This window comes from Neoarius graeffei, chromosome 6, assembly GCF_027579695.1.
Source record: "Neoarius graeffei isolate fNeoGra1 chromosome 6, fNeoGra1.pri, whole genome shotgun sequence".
Classification (NCBI taxonomy): Eukaryota; Metazoa; Chordata; class Actinopteri; order Siluriformes; family Ariidae; genus Neoarius; species Neoarius graeffei.
In genome coordinates, this window is record NC_083574.1 from 2309360 (window position 1) to 2328543 (window position 19184).

The 19184-nt window shown below is 42.2% G+C and overlaps 1 protein-coding gene across 6 annotated transcripts in view; it reads left to right on the forward strand.

The window, feature by feature from the left end:
* The window catches only part of tspan4a (tetraspanin 4a), a 285374-nt gene that overhangs the window by 259147 nt on the left and 7043 nt on the right, over positions 1-19184 (forward strand). For 5 of the 6 annotated variants that reach the window (XM_060923187.1, XM_060923185.1, XM_060923186.1 and 2 more), the window contains 2 exons: positions 9806-9907; positions 13528-13659. In XM_060923187.1, the coding sequence (XP_060779170.1) occupies positions 9806-9907; positions 13528-13659 (234 nt within the window). The remainder of the gene's footprint in view (positions 1-9805; positions 9908-13527; positions 13660-19184) is intronic. The other variant, XM_060923184.1, reaches the window with a different exon arrangement.

Below are 19184 nucleotides of genomic sequence, written 5' to 3' on the forward strand. Positions count from 1 at the left end.
TTATCTTAGCCAGCTTCATGAGGGAGTCACCGGGAATGATTTTGAATTAACTTTTGATGAGGCACAGCTGTTAATTAGTGGACGAGTTTCTTACCTTCTTAATGTGTTTGAGATCAAACAGTAAATAATAAAAATACGAAATAAATAAATAAAAAGCCCTATTCAGCACCACAGCTACGGTATAGTAATCCATAAATATTACATCAAGAACCGAACTACTAAGGAAACATCCATCATGACTTTAACCCTTTGATGCAAAACATACGGTATGCACACCCCTTCCAATGCACAACATGGGTCAAAAATGACCCGCATTCATTTTCCAGGTTATTTCATGCTGACTGAGTTTTTCTTTGCTCTATCTTTTGAAATCAATTTATTTTATGATTGAATATTCCAAGTATTCTTTAAATATCTTGTTTTTAATTACCACAAATCATTAATTTAATTTTTCTTTCCTACTTTATGAACAAAAATACCTTTTATATTACTACACATGGGTCATCCAAGTGTGATTTAAAATTAAATGTCTTAATACTATAATAATAATTTGTTTCAAGTAATTACTTTAGCAGTGAATGGGGCCAGTTATTTATTTATTAACTATGTCGTTAGCGAAGCCAACTACAATAAAATTAGCTAACTAAAGTAGAATATGTCGACAGCTCGGTAGCTAATAGTAATTACTGTAACTTTCTGACAAGTAATCTACTCACTCTCAAGGGAACCTAAACATAATCCATTTTTTTCTAAGGTAATGTTAGAACAATTGAAAAACATTACTTGCATGTATGAGATGGGCAAAGGGCGCCGTGCTGAGCTGTGAAATGTCCGACACAAGCACAATTCACAGTTCCCACCAAACGCTGGAGTAAATGCATGCGGGTCGGTTCTGATTTATGTGTGTAAACTTGATGTAGAATTACAAAAGCTGTGCTTGTTCATAACTTAAGAAAGGAAAAATAAAAATGATGATTTGTGCTCAACAAAAACAAGATATTTACTGCATATTTGGAAAAGTAAATGACAAAATGAATTTATTTCAAAAGTAGATCATAGAAACACTCAGCCGTACATGAAATAACCTGGAAAATGAATGCAGGTTGTTTTTGACCCATGTTGTGCATTAGAAGGGTAGTGATACAAAAAGGGTTTTTATTCAAAAAGTAAGAAAGGAAAAAATAAAATAAGGATGTATGATGATCAAAAACAAGTTAATTGAGGAATACCTTGAATACTGAATGATGGAATTAATTTATTGCAAAGATATAGAAGATAAAAACTCAGCCGGGTCACTTTTGACCCATGTTTTGCATCAAAGGGTTAAGACAGGAAGTGACTTTTCATTAAAAAATTAGAAGGTGTGTACAAACTTGTGATTGTGATACATCTCGCAGAAATATCTTCCGGAATGGTGATATGAGATTTGTGTCACACTGCTCACCTCCGCACAGACGGCGTCTCGTCTTACTTTCGGTGACTGGCTTCTTTTTCTTGCTTTTGTCCTCACAGACTCTTCCACCAAATCAGTGACCGTGAGTTAAATCGTCTTTGACCTTGTGAATGTGACTTTTCTCTCGCACCTCTTTCCTCTTCAGTTTTCTTTTCACAGACACACATCGTGTAAGTTTCCAGTTCATGGACAAGAACCTTGAATCTTAAGATTCTCCATGAACACACACACACACACACACACACACCCCGCAGTGTAAAGCCGTTGATGTTTGTGAATAGAGAGAAGTCTGCATACAGCACGTTAATGAACTGTGTTTCTGCTGCAACACGTGTGACTTTTTTATAAACAGTAAACAGATGTTTAATGATCCGCTGCAGTCAGTAATGAAGCAAAATGCCTCAGGAGTTTGACTGTAAATCCAGATGGCCACGTTATCACAAGTGACCAAGATTGTACGATAACAGCAAACCAAAACAATCTGCTCGATCAGATCTTCTGGGAAATGAAACATTTCAGCGCTTTAGTGAACATTTATTTCTAATCCTGCATTTAGATTAAAATCAGTCTCTCAGTTCTGGGTGTGAAGTGTATCGAGAGAGAGAGAGAGAGAAACACATACAGATACATGCATATCAATTATAATATGATTGATAGATGTAAAATAATTATACTGTATTGTGGTGCTGCAAAACAATCAGTGTGTTTTATTCCTCTTATACCACAGCAATAATGCCAGTGATTACAGATTTTACTTTTTAAAGAACCTCTTCTACTTATTTTCTCTTTCTTTCTAGAAGTTAATAAGACAAGCAAAAAAAAAAACCACGAAGCTTGTCATGTTACTGAGAAACCGCTGTACATGCCGCTGTGAAGGAGCGGTTACTATAGAAATGAAAATGTATTCGAAGAAGCATTTTGATACTGTAGATACAAACCTGCACTACAGTCAGAGCTGGAGAATTAATCAACATCTTCTGATCAATCAGAGTCCAGGATTCAGCAGAGCTCTGATAATTATTATTATTATAGCTAACCGAGCCCTCCACCCACAGAGTGATGCGGACTGACTATGTGCCTAGAAAAGAAGGTGGAAGAGGACTTCTGCAGGTCAGACAGACTGTTGAAGAGGAGAAGCTAGTTCTCAGTGAATAGACCATTTGCACTTACGTCACAAATCTCCCATGATGCGTTCCGATTTTGTTGTGTCTGCCATCTTTGTGGTATAGCATCCACGGCGACCGAGGATAATACATTGACAAACTGTAATTTTTCACATATATACCATGAATTGAGTAATAGTGACAAGATCAGATACAGAGAAAAGATAAAAGAATGTTCGGGGTGGGCGGCACAGTGGTGTAGTGGTTAGCGCTGTCGCCTCACAGCAAGAAGGTCCGGGTTCGAGCCCCGTGGCCGGCGAGGGCCTTTCTGTGCGGAGTTTGCATGTTCTCCCCGTGTCCGCGTGGGTTTCCTCCGGGTGCTCCGGTTTCCCCCACAGTCCAAAGACATGCAGGTTAGGTTAACTGGTGACTCTAAATTGAGCGTAGGTGTGAATGTGAGTGTGAATGGTTGTCTGTGTCTATGTGTCAGCCCTGTGATGACCTGGCGACTTGTCCAGGGTGTACCCCGCCTTTCACCCGTAGTCAGCTGGGATAGGCTCCAGCTCACCTGCGACCCTGTAGAACAGGATAAAGCGGCTACAGATAATGAGATGGGATGAGATTTTCGGGGTGGATCTGTACAGCAATGTTGTAGAGTATGAAGACGATGAACAGATGTGACTGAGTGTGAATTACACCGACATCGTGAATTACCTGGTGTTCACTACTAGCTTCGTCACTGGGAAGCAGATGAAAGCATACAAAAGTTTAGCACAAGTTTACTGTAAGGATCTAGTAAGTTCCTGATGTGGGCAAATGTTACACAAAACAAAAAAAATACAACAACCTAATTATTGACGTCTTCTAAGGCAACATCTTACTGAGCTCAATCTCATCTCATTATCTGTAGCCGCTTTATCCTGTTCTACAGGGTCGCAGGCAAGCTGGATCCTATCCCAGCTGACTATGGGTGAAAGGCGGGGTTCACCCTGGACAAGTCGCCAGGTCATCACAGGGCTGACACATAGACACAGACAACCATTCACACTCACATTCACACCTACGCTCAATTTAGAGTCACCAGTTAACCTAACCTGCATGTCTTTGGGCTGTGGGGGAAACCGGAGCACCCGGAGGAAACCCACGCGGACACGGGGAGAACATGCAAACTCCACACAGAAAGGCCCTCGCTGGCCCCGGGGCTCGAACCCAGACCTTCTTGCTGTGAGGAGACAGCGCTAACCACTACACCACTGTGCCGCCCTGACATCACTGTTATTGGGGGGGAAAAAAAGGAGGTGTGGTTTGTGGATGTGGCGATACCAGGAGATAGTAGAATTGAACCAAAAGAAATAGAGAAGATCACGAAATACCGAGATCTGAGATGGAGATTGAGAGACAATGGGAAATGAAAGCCACAGTAGTGCCAGTTGTGGTCGGAGCCCTGGGAGCAGCACCCAAAGACCTTGAAAAACTTCTCAGGACATTGGAGCTCAACAAGATCACACCATGACAACTTCAGAAAGCAGCACTACTAGGACCTGCACACATCTTGCGCAAGTACCTCCAAAATTCATAGGTCCTTGGATAGGACTCAAACTTGGGAGTCCAAAAGTGCCAGTCCAAGACACCTGATGGACTGAGTTTAGAGGATAATAATAAATTAATCAATTAATAAATAAATCAACCAATTTATCAGTCGATCAATGAATGAATGAATGAATGAATTGTCAATACTGGCCCCAAGAATACCAGCTTGCTTGGTTTATTCTTAGCTTGCTGTGAATCATCTTTTGTGAATAATAATAATAATAATAATAATAATAATAATAATAATAATACACCACTGAAAAATACCTTAAAGGCTGTATATTTACAAGCGTGTGGAAAATAATCATATATTTAATTTGTATATTTGAACAGTTCTCTCGCTATAAATTGTTTACATGGTTTGAGCTCCACTGGCAAAAATAAAGCAAGAATTTAATGCACGTATTTTCCATTTGTAAGTATTTGTCCTTCTGTGACACAGTTCTGTGTTTGCAGTTTGGTGGTGGGACAAACGGACGCTTACTGCAAGCTGCTCTGTCATGTCTGTCAGAATTGTGAGAGAGAGAGAAACAAAGAGAGCACAGTGATCAGTTGTGGTACTCTGATGCAGTGGCGGCTGGTAGTCTTTCAAACAGGGGAGGCTGGTCGGTTACGATATTTCCAGATTTTAAAAGAAAAAACATCAATTTTGCCCATACTCTTGCCTCTGATCTGGCTGATTGTTGGCAGCGTCACAAACTGTGAAATAACAGGTTCTTTTGGCCCATTAGCCTACTGTCCAATATACATGATGGTGGTGTTGGGGGGGAGGGGTATATTTTAACATTTTATATTTTAAAATTGTGGCATGTTGTTTAAAAATTGATCATTATTGAAAGCAGCTCTTTGTCAGGAACCTCAGCAGTAACAGCAGAGTGTTCTGGAATAGGCACAAGCACTGACCTTGGGGAGCCAAACATAGAGCTTTAGTATTATTCCCTACCTTTTTCACCAAGTCAATTTGAGGCGTTGGTCTACCCTGCTCTTTAATTTTAATTTTTTCCTCGAAAGGAAGACTGGCAAATGGCTTCACCAAAATTAAATCAGCAATGCTTGGCATCCGTGCGCAGCTTTCTTGCTAGCTGACTAGCCCCCTCAAGTTCAAGTTCAGTCACTCAAATAAACGAAATTTCTGGAACTAAGATAGCAAACTTGACAACACTATATTTACACTTTATTTACAATGAAAATATATACAAACTAAAAAAGCTGGTAGAAACCGTATGTAATGAATGAAATCGAAATGTAAGCTGATCTCTTACAAAACACCACAGCACTTGCGAATACTCATGGGACTGAACTGAAATTCACCGCTGCCTGTCTATATTTGAAACGAGCTGTCAATCAAAGAAAATATCCGGCCGCTTTCACCAATCACCAGTCTCCTCGCAGAACCTGCCATGTCCCTCCCACTGTGAGGCTGGGAGTCCGGTGGGCGGGCGTTTTCGCAGTATTTGTCCAATAATCGTCTTGCATTTTGATATTGAAAAGCGCATAGCTCCCAAATGCCATTGAAGTGCACTGAGGCTGGGCTGCATCGCGCTGTCACGAGGAGGAAAAACTCACGCACACATTAGGTGAACTGGGGAAAGTTATAACGGAATGATTTCGCACTGTAGTTGGGTTGAGCACATATATTTCTATGATTCTGGATCTGAAATAGCAATGTTATAAGGTCGGCTATAACATAAGCCTAGCGCAATTCATCCTACACGATGTTCGTCATTTTTAGAGGAGGCTGAGCCTCCCTCGTTGTCTTAGAGCAATCGCCCGTGCTCTGATGTCACCCAGGTGTCGTCTTCCCTGATCCGTCTCTTCATCACTCAGCTCTGCTTCTCTTCCCATCACACTCGCTGACAGAAATCTGCCTCCATGTTACACGTCCCTCTGCCTGAACTCCATCTTTAAAATAGTCAGAAGGTGCTGATTAATTCTCTATAACAGCAGCTCTGACAGTAGTGCAGCTTCAAATCACAAGACGCAGGTTTATTGACAATGCGTTTGTTCTTATACGTTATAGTTTCTATAGTAACGGCTCGTTCACAGGGGTGTGTACAGCACACACTTCACTGATGAACAGATTTTTAAAAATCGTTAGTATGGTGAAGTTTCCTGTAAAGAGAAAAAGTGTTTCTGGAAGGAGTCTCCGGTGTCAGCGCAGTAACAGTTCTTGTGGATGTCTGAAGCTCAAAAGTAGCGAAAAATACACTTACACGAAAGAAGTTACCTTCAAAGCGCTTTTATGGTGTAAAAAACAATGCCAGCACTGAGTGAGTCCGGACCACGCTGAAAAATTCTCCAGAGATTTAATACACTTCATCTCAGCACCCCTAGAACCGCCCCAAAACAAAATGGCAGCTTCTATTAAAATCTAGGGCATAATTTTGGGTAGGGACACTAGGGACGTGTCCCTACCAATATTCAGCCACTACTGTGTAATCACGATCAATAAAACCGATGTCCTAACCTGAGCAATGATTATATGGCACACAAAGGGTTAAATGTATGACACTGCTAATAATCCCCCCTCTAACGTAGATATCATTCTCTGATTAGCTACCTGTTTCTCGCTAACTTACATGGTTGGCTATCCCAGCTGTCACTCCATCTGCTGTAAAAGCAGCACACTTCCAACTGCAGCCGTGACTACCCACCCATCAACCCCCCGTATCTCACACGTACACACCTGACCTACCCCACGCACCCCCCACTCTCTGTCAGCCTACAAATTGAGCTGGACTTCGATGTCCATGCATGCTTACCCTACGACTCGCATGCTGACTTGAGTATCATGGATGACGGCCCCAAGAAACGAGACATTCGTTCATTCTTCTTCAAAGTCAAGAATGTAAGTGCAGGGTTTCCATCGAGCTTTAAAAACTCAACAAAATCCTTTTGATGTATGGAAACCCTTCATAAAAGCATCGCTGCAGCTCTTTAAGCAATGTGACTAGAGTCCCTGGAGCAATGTTGGGTTAGGTGCCTTGCTCAAGGGCACTTCAGCCATGGATGGAGATGTAGGAAGAGGTAAGGGTGGGATTTGAACCTGCAACCCTGGGATCCAAAGACCTCGTTAACCTATAAGATCTGCATGACATGAAATTATGATTGCTAATGGAAAAAACAAAAAACACCTTTCGGAAGCGGGCGGCACGGTGGTGTAGTGGTTAGCGCTGTCGCCTCACAGCAAGAAGGTCCGGGTTTGAGCCCCGTAGCCGGCGAGGGCCTTTCTGTGCGGAGTTTGCATGTTCTCCCCGTGTCCGCGTGGGTTTCCTCCGGGTGCTCCGGTTTCCCCCAAATACATGCAGGTTAGGTTAACTGGTGACTCTAAATTGAGCGTAGGTGTGAATGTGAGTGTGAATGGTTGTCTGTGTCTATGTGTCAGCCCTGTGATGACCTGGCGACTTGTCCAGGGTGAACCCCGCCTTTCACCCGTAGTCAGCTGGGATAGGATCCAGCTCGCCTGCGACCCTGTAGGACAGGATAAAGCAGCTACAGATAATGAGATGAGATGAGACCTTTCGGAAGCTCTGCCTTGGATCACTTTTGTGTCCCCACCAGTGTCAAAATCAAAGTTACTCCCTTGATTAAAATTATAAAAGAACTTTTCTTTGGTTGAACACAGACTTCTGATTGGCTGAAGCACAACTTCTACTGAATTTGAAATGAAGCAGATCTGCTCGTAAAACCCACCATATGACATCTTACGGCTTTTACTACACAATAGTGAGTCTGTGTTTAACACGCTAAGAGCTTTTAGACTGATAGCAATCAGTGGTAAAGAAACACAGTGTGGTTACACACAACATCCTCTAAATATTTAAACTCATTAGCTGTTCCTCGGCTCGGCTTAATGGAGCTGAGTGACAGAAAAAACAACAACCCAAGTTTCATATCATGAATTCATGCTATTGAGAAAAATATTTGTATCAGACTAACGCATCTTTGTGGCGAACAAAAATACATTCCACAGTGTGACCTGTTGACCGTAACTCCGAGAGCCTGGTTCAAAGGTAACCGGAAACTACGCATTCTGAAGCTCTAAACAGAAATCTTGAGGTATAAAATAATTCTACACAGTCAGACGTAAAGCTGTAACTTTAAGTTTTCCGACATCTTCAGGACAGAAGAGTTTACGCTTCTTTGTGGTTTTCAGTAACATCCCTAACAAGCTGCGTTTTCACTCTTATTAACTTTGAGAGAGAGAATAAAGAGAGGCTGGTGAGGGAACGACTGTTTATAGCTGCTATAACGTAACTGACAACAGGAACTGAGATCTGATTTATACTGCTGTGTCGAATTTCAGCCATAGGTATGGCATAACGCTCGCCCAGGGTGAGGTATTTATACCTGCAGGTAAGGTGTGCTTCTCCTCTAGGAGGCGCTGTCACATGAAACACATTAGAATTTACTGCTTGTATGCGTAGAAAAGCAGAACGTGAGCTCTGTGTTTCACTGTAGGAATAAAAAACAGAAAATAAACAAAAATGTTGTTTTGAAACAAATTTACTGCGGAAAAAACTTCGCAGGATTAATGATAAACCAAGTGAATTCTGACGGGAAACGTTTCTGAAGTGTTTCATCTCGTCTGTATTCAGCAGGACGACCCAGTTCTGATTGAAGCTGAATTTCTGAATTCTTCTGGAGTTTATGGGATTCATAAACTTTGGATTTTTGAGCATTTCGATTTGTGTTTATTCTTCTCACATGGTTGTGGAGTATCTTGTTTATTTATTTGGGGAAAATGAGGCTAAAATTCTCCATTAGTAACAACTATTTTTATTAGTCCTTTTAATTAAAAGTCATTTCATGTATTAAAGTAAAGATGGATGTCGTTTCTCTTTACGTAGTTGTTCGGTTCTTGACATAATATGGATTACTACAGTTGTGGTGTTGAATAGGGCTATTTACTGTATATTTATTATTTACTATTTGATCCCAAACATGGCGGCACGGTGGTGTAGTGGTTAGCGCTGTCGCCTCACAGCAAGAAGGTCCGGGTTCGAGCCCCGTGGCCAGCGAGGGCCTTTCTGTGCGGAGTTTGCATGTTCTCCCCGTGTCCGCGTGGGTTTCCTCCGGGTGCTCCGGTTTCCCCCACAGTCCAAAGACATGCAGGTTAGGTTAACTGGTGACTCTAAATTGAGCGTAGGTGTGAATGTGAGTGTGAATGGTTGTCTGTGTCTGTGTGTCAGCCCTGTGATGACCTGGCGACTTGTCCAGGGTGTACCCCGCCTTTCGCCCGTAGTCAGCTGGGATAGGCTCCAGCTCGCCTGCGACCCTGTAGAAGGATAAAGCGGCTACAGATGATGAGATGAGATGATCTCAGACACATTAAGAAGGTAAGAAACTCGTCCACTAATGATCTTTCGACGAGGTACAGCTGTTAATTGAAAAGCGTTCCAGGTGACTCCCTCATGAAGCTGGGTGGCAATAGTGTGTAAAGCGTCATCAAGGGAAACACTGGATACACTGAAGAATCTAAAATATCAAACTTATTTTGATGTTCCAGATGTTATTTCATAGGTTTGTTTGATGTCCTCAGTTTTGTAGAAAATAGTCACAGTACGGAAACACCTATGAGGGAGTCGAGTAGGGGTGTGCAAACTTTTGACTGGTACTGTATACCTGTATTTTTTATTATTATTATTTATTTTTACAGATTGACCGCTATGCTCAGAGTGACCTGAAAAAAGGCCTGCAGCTGTTTGGCACTGAGGGAAACATCGGCCTGACTAACGCCTGGAGCATCGTCCAAACCGACGTAAGCAATTCAACATCACGTCCCTCTGGTAATAGCAGCAATCACGTTCCGCTCACTACGTAACTACGATCACGTTCCGCTCGCTACGTAACTACGATCATGTTCCGCTCACTACGTAACTACGATCACATTCCACTCGCTACGTAACTACGATCACATTCCGCTCGCTACGTAACTACGATCACGTTCCGCTCGCTACGTAACTACGATCACGTTCCGCTCGCTACGTAACTACGATCATGTTCCGCTCACTACGTCACTACGATCACATTCCGCTCGCTACGTAACTACGATCACGTTCCGCTCGCTACGTAACTACGTAAAAATCACCCCCCCAAAAATACCCCCCCACACAAATGTCTATTTAAGGAGAATTATTTTTAAAAATGAAATGCTCTTCATTTTTAATGAAATTAACTAAAAACATATTTAAGCCTAAACTAATGTAACTGAGACCCCGGGGGAATATTCAAATTTGTTCCTGTAGTGCTTTTATTTCATTTAAAGAATTATCAGGGGTTCAAAGGAAACAGCAAGAGATTTTGAGATTGTTTTAGTGCAGTAGATTTTATGCTGTGCTTTTTAAAATTAATATTTGAAGCACGTGAATCTTTTACTGTTTATCTAATGGAGCTCTTTAACGCGTCTCCTATTAAACGAGGTAAATGAACCGATGTGTGTTACCTGAAAAAAGGAACGCTGGGGGGAAAAAGAGAAAAAGAAGAGAAAAGCATTTTGTTCTCCATCCTGCAGCATCACGGGACGATCTTTGATCACGTTGCGTGCTGGAGCAGAAGTCGACAGTCGACGTGTACAGACTACAGATGACAGTGTAGAACTTGTTCAACCTAATGACCTGTCACGGGCGATTTCAGTGTGAAATTATGGCACATTAATGGGAAATGAGACACATAAAAGAGACGAGAGAGCGAGAGAGAGATTCATTTTAAATCTATAGAAAGAAAAGAAGCCCAACAGATATACAGCTCTGTCTGAGTGTGAAGTTTCCTTCCATACGACATAAAAGTCCAGCGCTGAGGAGCTGAAGTTCCTGTTCTCTGGAGCGTTTTAACAGCTTTTACACCACAGTGTTGTTGGATTCTGGATGCTGATTGGTTAAAAGGTGTTGATTAATGTTCTATAACAGAAGGAACCTGTACAGCTCCACAAAACGAATAATCGTTATTATTCTATCCACATTCACTGGATATGAGCAATCGCGCACTCTGATTGGCTACTCTACTACTAGGATATCAGCTCATATACCGGGAGTCGAGAAAAACAAAATGGCGGAGCACGTTGCTGAACCAACCGAGGACGAAATAAAAACTCTACTCGAAAATAAAACCACAAAAAAAGTAATGAAAGTATTTGATGGTAAGAACGTATCTGTTTTGTTTTTCAAGAATTATTATCGCATTTTTCACAAATCGCTCCTGTCATTTCGCCAGTTTGTTTACATTCTAAGCGGAAATGATTTTGTCAGACGTGTTGTAGAAAAGTTTTTATTTATTGAATTTGCAAAAAATAAAAATGCTCCGTTTCTCAAAATCCAGTGGATGCGTATTTTAAATTGAGTGGAGAATAAAACAGTTATTCCACTCAATCTCGTTGTACATGGATTATAGACAACTCAGCGCTACGTGACTCGTCAGCTATCAGCTCATGTACGACTCGATTTCATGGAATAACTTAATTATTGTGATGTGTTCTGTTTAACATTTATGGAAGGAGTCTCCAGTGTCAAATCACACTCAGGACTGTAACTGACTTGCAGGTCGATTCTGAAGTTTTATTCTCTGATCCATGACTCCGGGAATTTAACGGATATTGGTTTTGCTCCATCAGGATGGCTGTAATCGGTGTTTCCTTTATCCGTCAATTAAATACTCATCAATACAAGTTAGTGCACCAAACATGGCTCATACATTAATTACTACTCGGCTAAAACTCATGACGTATTAACGTACGTGTATTACGGAGTCGTGTGTAATAGTAATTCAAAAGGATTGAATAAAATAATACCATTTTTACCATTTCATTAGTGATGAAATACATCCAGTCCACTGAACCTACTTCACATCGTATCAGGAATAAATGAGTGTGTTATCAAACCGATACCCAAGAGCAGTGTCGTTATCGCTCAGGGACGGATCCAGACCGATGCAACTGATACACGTACATCAGTCAGAAATATACTGTATGTGCACCACTTGGCATCGGTTATGGGGTGTTTGTTTACTTTACTGTTAGCCAGCGACATGGACTATAGCCACGCTCAACCAACAGACCAGTGGTTCAGGATCCGACCAGCTGTAGTAAGCGGTGATGCTCACCTGATCTAATGACCTGGATTCTCATGATGTGTGACCTGAGACAAAGAATCTACGTCAAACTGTTAAAATGCTCCAGAAAGAGGTCGAAATTCAAAATTTACCGCGAATAACGGGCCGAGCTGCGGTCACAGCAGGCCATGCCTGGGCTGTTTCAAAAGGTCTCAGGAAGAAGGAGGTGCCTGTAAAGATTGGCAGGGCTCGGACTTTCGGTGGCTGAGTTATGAATTTTTAAATCCCGGTGTGCGTGCGTGCGTGCGTGCGCGGCTAGAGCCAGGGTTCATATTAAAGTTTTCGGCGAGCCACGCTCTCACAGGGCTTCGGGTGCGAATAGCAGGCTGAGCCACGGTCGTAGCGGGTCGTGGCTGCCCTCTTTGGAAAGGGCCTGGCGTGCTCTACGCTACTGTGAAAATCCATATCGATCTGCTAAAATTAGTGAAAAGATTTCTGCAAATGTGCATCTGTCAGATTCTTGGGCTGGATCCGTCCCTGATCACTGCACCGTGAGTTTTAATGCAACTCGCAACAACCTAAAATGTGTGTAAATTTTTTTTCTCCCTAATTTAGTTCAACAACAGCTACCAATCTGGGAGGGTGAAGGATAAAACATGAAACCACAAACCGCATCTTTTCAAACTGCGTCACAGGGCAGCGTAAAACACTCAGAGTAAATCGCTATCCGCCCTCTTCCGCATACATCAGCAGCTTACATGTGAGTGTCGCTGTGATTAACAGGGGAAAGACAGTTTGCCCCTCCCACCCAGAGTTCGATTCTGACTCCTGTTAACGAATGACAGGGACTCAAGCTACAGATCTCCAGTCTGTAAGACAAATGCGTTTCTGTTGCACCACTCAGGAGCCAGGAGCTCGTTTCTATGGTAACAGTCAATCAAAATGCTAATGAATGTTGACTCTGATCCAGGTGACGGTGACAGATCACGTTGTAACTTCACATCACACACTGATCTGCAAACAGAGAGGTGCGATTCGAAGTTGTGAACAGAACGCAGAGGGTTCATGTACACTTCCTGTATATAAGGCAGAAAACACGGCATTGTGAGAGACGCCGGTGAATAAAAGATGAAGATTAGAGTGCGTGAATCAGGGAGGGGATTTTAAAGACGCTTCGGTAGATATGGAATTACGCTGGACGTGATGATGTTCTCAGATGGACGTGTTTTTGAAGAAAGATAAAGGGAGAATGAGGGGGAATCATCTTCTGTCTCTGACCTGACCTTTTTGTCGTAATGTTATGTAGTGATTGCTGTCGCTGTTGTTCTCTTGTAGTTTCGCTGCTGTGGTGTGACCAATCACACCGACTGGTTCGATGTGTACAACGCCACCCGCGTCCCCGACTCCTGCTGCTTGGAATATAGCGACAACTGCGGGCTGGAAAATCCTGGGACGTGGTGGACGGCTGTATGTAAAGCGAACACACACATACGCACACACAGTAGAACTCTGTTATAGATTCTCGGGACTGGTCTCTTATCGATTTTGCCTCAGCAGGTTCCCCGAGAAGCTTTCTTTCTCCTGCGTTTCCCAAACCAGCTCACAATGTGACTTCACATTCACCACAACCTCATATCTACAGGTTCTACTCACTGAAAATGGAGCATGCTGTTCTGTTAACAACCTCAGTCCATAATCAGTCCAAAATTAAAAATAAACTTTTTAGGAAAGTCAGTCACCCAACAGCTCGGTTATTTTTAAGCAGAATAGATTTCAGTCTGGGTACAGAATCAGTGCGGAGTAAAATCAGCTTCACGCTGTCAACAAATATTCTATCCCCAGAATTAAAATGAGGAATTTTACAGTGGTGCTTGAAAGTTTGTGAACCCTTTAGAATTTTCTATATTTCTGCATAAATATGACCTAAAACATCATCAGATTTTCACACAAGTCCTAAAAGTAGATAAAGAGAACCCAGTTAAACAAATGAGACAAAAATATTATACTTGGTCATTTATTTATTGAGGAAAATGATCCAATATTACATATCTGTGAGTGGCAAAAGTATGTGAACCTCTAGGACAGTGATTCTCAAACTGTGGTACGCGTACCACTAGTGGTACGCGGGCTCCATTCTAGTGGTACGCCAAAGAATCACTTAATTAATATAAAAAAATTTTTTAAAATAAAATAAAACGTGAAATACTATCCATAATATCCGAATGGATGAAAATATCTTATCAACCGATGACAAGAAAATGAAAGGAGATACAAATTAAGTTAATAATTTTAAAAAGTTTGCAAGTGCTTCTGGGTAGCCATACGTAGCGTACGTACGCATTCCCGCCGGTTCCGCTGACAGACAGTTATCCGCCATTGGTAGACTAGGCTGTGATGGGAAAAGGTGGAGGTGGCTTTGCTAATTATGACGAGTACGACAAAATTACTGCCGTGGCTTAAATCCGCGAATGGGAGCGTGGATCAGGAGAGAGGGAGAACTGAAGAGGACGTGTGTGAGCCTAGCGCAGATGCTAACGACAGTGGCAAAACCAGCCCCAGAACTGCTAGCAAACAGCAGAAACCAGTAAGGAGGAAGCATGACGAAAAATACATAAAACTGGGATTCATTTGGAGCGGGACAGAGGAGCTGCCCAGGCCGCAGTGTGTTGTATGCGGGGACAGTACTTTTTTTTACTTAACATTTAAGTACAGTACAGTTATTTAACTTTTAAGTACATTTTCATTTAATTTTTAAGAACTGTCTTTTAATATTTATTTTAGTACAATGTTTATTTCACTTTTATGTGCAATTAATTTTATTTGATTCATTATTTAAGTACAGTGTTTTATTTTCCTATATTTAAACACAGTGTTACTGTTCAAAGTACTGTATGTAATGTTACAGTGGCCAACAATATTAAATATACTTGTTAAATAAAACCTCCGCCTTGTTTTTAATGAATACTTAGGCCTACTACGCTACTGTATTTTAATGTTGGTCATTATGGTGGTACTTGGAGAGCCAAGTATTTTCTGAGGTGGTACTTGGTGAAAAAAGTTTGAGAACCACTGCTCTAGGATTAGCAGTTAATTTGAAGGTGAAATTAGAGTCAGGTGTTTTCAATCAATGGGATGACAATCAGGTGTGAGTGGGCACCCTGTTTTATTTACAGAACAGGGATCTATCAAAGTCTGATCTTCACAACACATGTTTGTGGAAGTGGATCATGGCATGAACAAAGGAGATTTCTGAGGACCTCAGAAAAAGCTTTGTTGATGCTCATCAGGCTGGAAAAGGTTACAAAACCATCTCTAAAGAGTTTGGACTCCACCAATCCACAGTCAGACAGATTGTGTACAAATGGAGGAAATTCAAGACCATTGTTACCCTCCCCAGGAATAGTCGACCAACAAAGATCACTCCAAGAGCAAGGCGTGTAATAGTCGGCGAGGTCACAAAGGACCACAGGGTAACTTCTAAGCAACTGAAGGCCTCTCTCACATTGGCTAATGTTCATGAGTCCACCATCAGGAGAACACTGAACAACAGTGGTGTGTATGGCAGGGTTGCAAGGAGAAAGCCACTGCTCTCCAAAAAGAACATTGCTGCTCATCTGCAGTTTGCTAAAGATCACATGGACAAGCCAGAAGGCTATTGGAAAAATGTTTTGTGGATGGATGAGACCAAAATAGAACTTTTTGGTTTAAATGAGAAGCGTTATGTTTGGAGAAAGGAAAACACTGCATTCCAGCATAAGAACCTTATCCCGTCTGTGAAACATGGTGGTGGTAGTATCATGGTTTGGGCCTGTTTTGCTGCATCTGGGCCAGGACGGCTTGCCATCATTGATGGAACAATGAATTCTGAATTATACCAGCGAATTCTAAAGGAAAATGTCAGGACATCTGTCCATGAACTGAATCTCAAGAGAAGGTGGGTCATGCAGCAAGACAGCGACCCTAAGCACACAAGTCGTTCTACCAAAGAATGGTTAAAGAAGAATAAAGTGAATGTTTTGGAATGGCCAAGTCAAAGTCCTGACCTTAATCCAATGGAAATGTTGTGGAAGGACCTGAAGCGAGCAGTTCATGTGAGGAAACCCACCAACATCCCAGAGTTGAAGCTGTTCTGTACGGAGGAACGGGCTAAAATTCCTCCAAGCCGGTGTGCAGGACTGATCAACAGTTACCGCATACGTTTAGTTGCAGTTATTGCTGCACAAGGGGGTCACACCAGATACTGAAAGCAAAGGTTCACATACTTTTGCCACTCACAGATATGTAATATTGGAACATTTTCCTCAATAAATAAATGACCAAGTATAATATTTTTGTCTCATTTGTTTAACTGGGTTCTCTTTATCTACTTTTAGGACTTGTGTGAAAATCTGATGATGTTTTAGGTCATATTTGTGCAGCAATATAGAAAATTCTAAAGGGTTCACAAACTTTCAAGCACCACTGTACTTTAAGTACAACGGTGGTGTAGTGGTTAGCACTGTCGCCTCAAAGCAAGAAGGTTCTGGGTTCGAACCCAGCGGCTGGCGAGGGCCTTTCTGTGTGGAGTTTGCATGTTCTCCCTGTGTCTGCGTGGGTTTCCTCTGGGTGCTTTGGTTTCCCCCAAAGACATGCAGTTAGGTTGACGTGGTGCAGCCTTGGGCTGAGGTGCCCTTGAATGAGGTTCTGAACCCCTGACTGCTCCCTGGGCGCTGTGGTGTGGCTGCCCACTGCTCTGGGTGTGTGTGTGTTCACTGCTTCAGATGGGTTAAATGCAGAGGATGAATTTCAGTGTGCTTGTGACAAATAAAGGTTTCTTCTTAAGTGCTAAAATCAGTAAATATTATAAAAAAATAATTTTTGCTCAAAACAAGTTAAAAGAGCCGGTCATATCAAATAAAATTTGTTTTAGCACAGAACATTTAAATGGGTTGTTCATTTTAAATATTGAAAAAAAAAACCCACTATACTAGGGGAGAGCGGGGAAACTTGGGACGAGTTCGCAGGTCGCGTTACATTCACAACATGAGTTTCTCAGATCGTCACATACACTGGCCTTCAGAATTCAGTTTTACTGTCATTACTTTTTGCAGGGAAACATGGAGCAGAAATAAAATCCCTCGCTTAATCCCGTCAGGGTGCGGGCACTTACAGATGCAGGCGCAGGGGAGAGCGGGGAGGAGCAAACTGCAGTCTGAGCCAAAACGAAAAGCAGGAATCATAGTCCGAGTAACGGACAGGGGTCGGTCGATCAGCAAACAGGATAACACAGAGAAAACAATAGAGCGAGGTCGGGGACGGAACGTAGATAACAGTCTAAACACAGGAAGTCAGACAGAAAGTAAACGGCTCGGTAAAGATATGCACAGAAACACTCAACGATACTTCATGACGTGAGCGTGTGAGAGCTGGGCTCCAGTAGGCGAGGTGTTTGCTGAGGAATGAGAGACAGGTGCAATTAGTAATCAGGTGACAGAGGACGCTGTGACTCTTGGGTGTTGTAGTCCAGAGCAGCTACCGGTATGTTTGAAGGCTGTTCCGACGCTGTTACTGACAAATCCTTCATGTTTCATTTTTATTCACGACCAAAACTTGTCCCATATGAACTGTATGAACACACAGTGCTGTACAGCGATAGAGAAATGTCAGTTTACCCCAAACCTGACTCGACTAAACAGTTCCATTCTCAAGAAGGAATGAAATAAGTTTCATCCTCATGCAGGGGCACGCCCACATTTTTAACAAACATTTTAAACACGTTTATATTTGTAAACCAAAAGAAACCTGTAACATGATGAACTGTCCCAACTCTCCCCATCTGGGCATTTAGAAAAAAATCCTTCAATATTTTAGTTTTTTCCCCATAATTTAAGTTTAATAAATAATACTTTATCTGTTAACTCTCGGCTACAGACTTTAATTCCAAACAAATCCCCAATTCTCCAGCGTACATCATAGAGTGGAGGTTGATAAAATATCAAACTGCACAGACTGTGTGTCTGCAGTGTCCAGCTTCAGCTCCGAAGGAAGTCGGTTACTCTCAGGCGCCGTTTACACATACCCGGGTATTTTTAAAAACGCAGACCTTTGCCTTCGTTTGTGCCTTTCGTTTATACACAAACGGAGTTTTTTCCTCTGAAAACGATTCTTTCTAAAAACCCCGGCAAAAGTGGAGATTTTTTGAAAACTCCGTTTTGCGTTTGTGTGTAAAGAGACCAAAACGGAGTTTTAGGCAATCTTTGCGCCACAAAAGAGCGACCATTGTACATATGACAAGCATGGAAACACTCAGAGTAGCAGCATTTCTGTTATTAAGAGCTACATTCGCCTGTTTGCTTTTGAGAATAAACCTCATAAAACTCATTGACCAGCAGAGACGCATTAGGGCTCGGAGGGCAGCAATTGCGGAGCTTCTGGTGACCAGAAGAGCCCGACCGTACCACCGCCAGCGTCGGCGATTTTGGGTTCGACCTGGACGGACTGCTATCTGGTGGGAGAATTTCGAGAATGGCATTGTTGTCGTCCCGGAGGAATGGCAGGAAAATTTCAGAATGTCGCGATCCTCACTCCTGTCACTCGCAGAGTTGGTACGTCTGTACATACAGGGTGAGCGTACTCACATGCGCGCTTCTGTCGGCAGTTCTCGATGAGGCTTCTGATTGGCTTGTGTGGAATTGTCATTCTTCTAACACTGCCACCGACAGTCTTGGCGTAGTTTAACAGCTCTTGACAGCGTATTTATGTGGATCAGTATAAACGTAATTTTTAAAAAAAACACAGCTGTGTGCACAAAGTTATTTTGGAAAACAGAGTTTAGAAAATATGCGTTTTTAAAAATACCCGGGTATGTGTAAACAGCGCCTCAGGGACGACATCGAACTTCTGATGGAATCTAAAGGCCTCTTCATGCTCTTGCGACAAGGCTTTCGCAGATAGCTTTTCGCAGACAGTTGTAATTTATCGTTGAGCGGGGATAATAGGCGTGCGCGATGTTA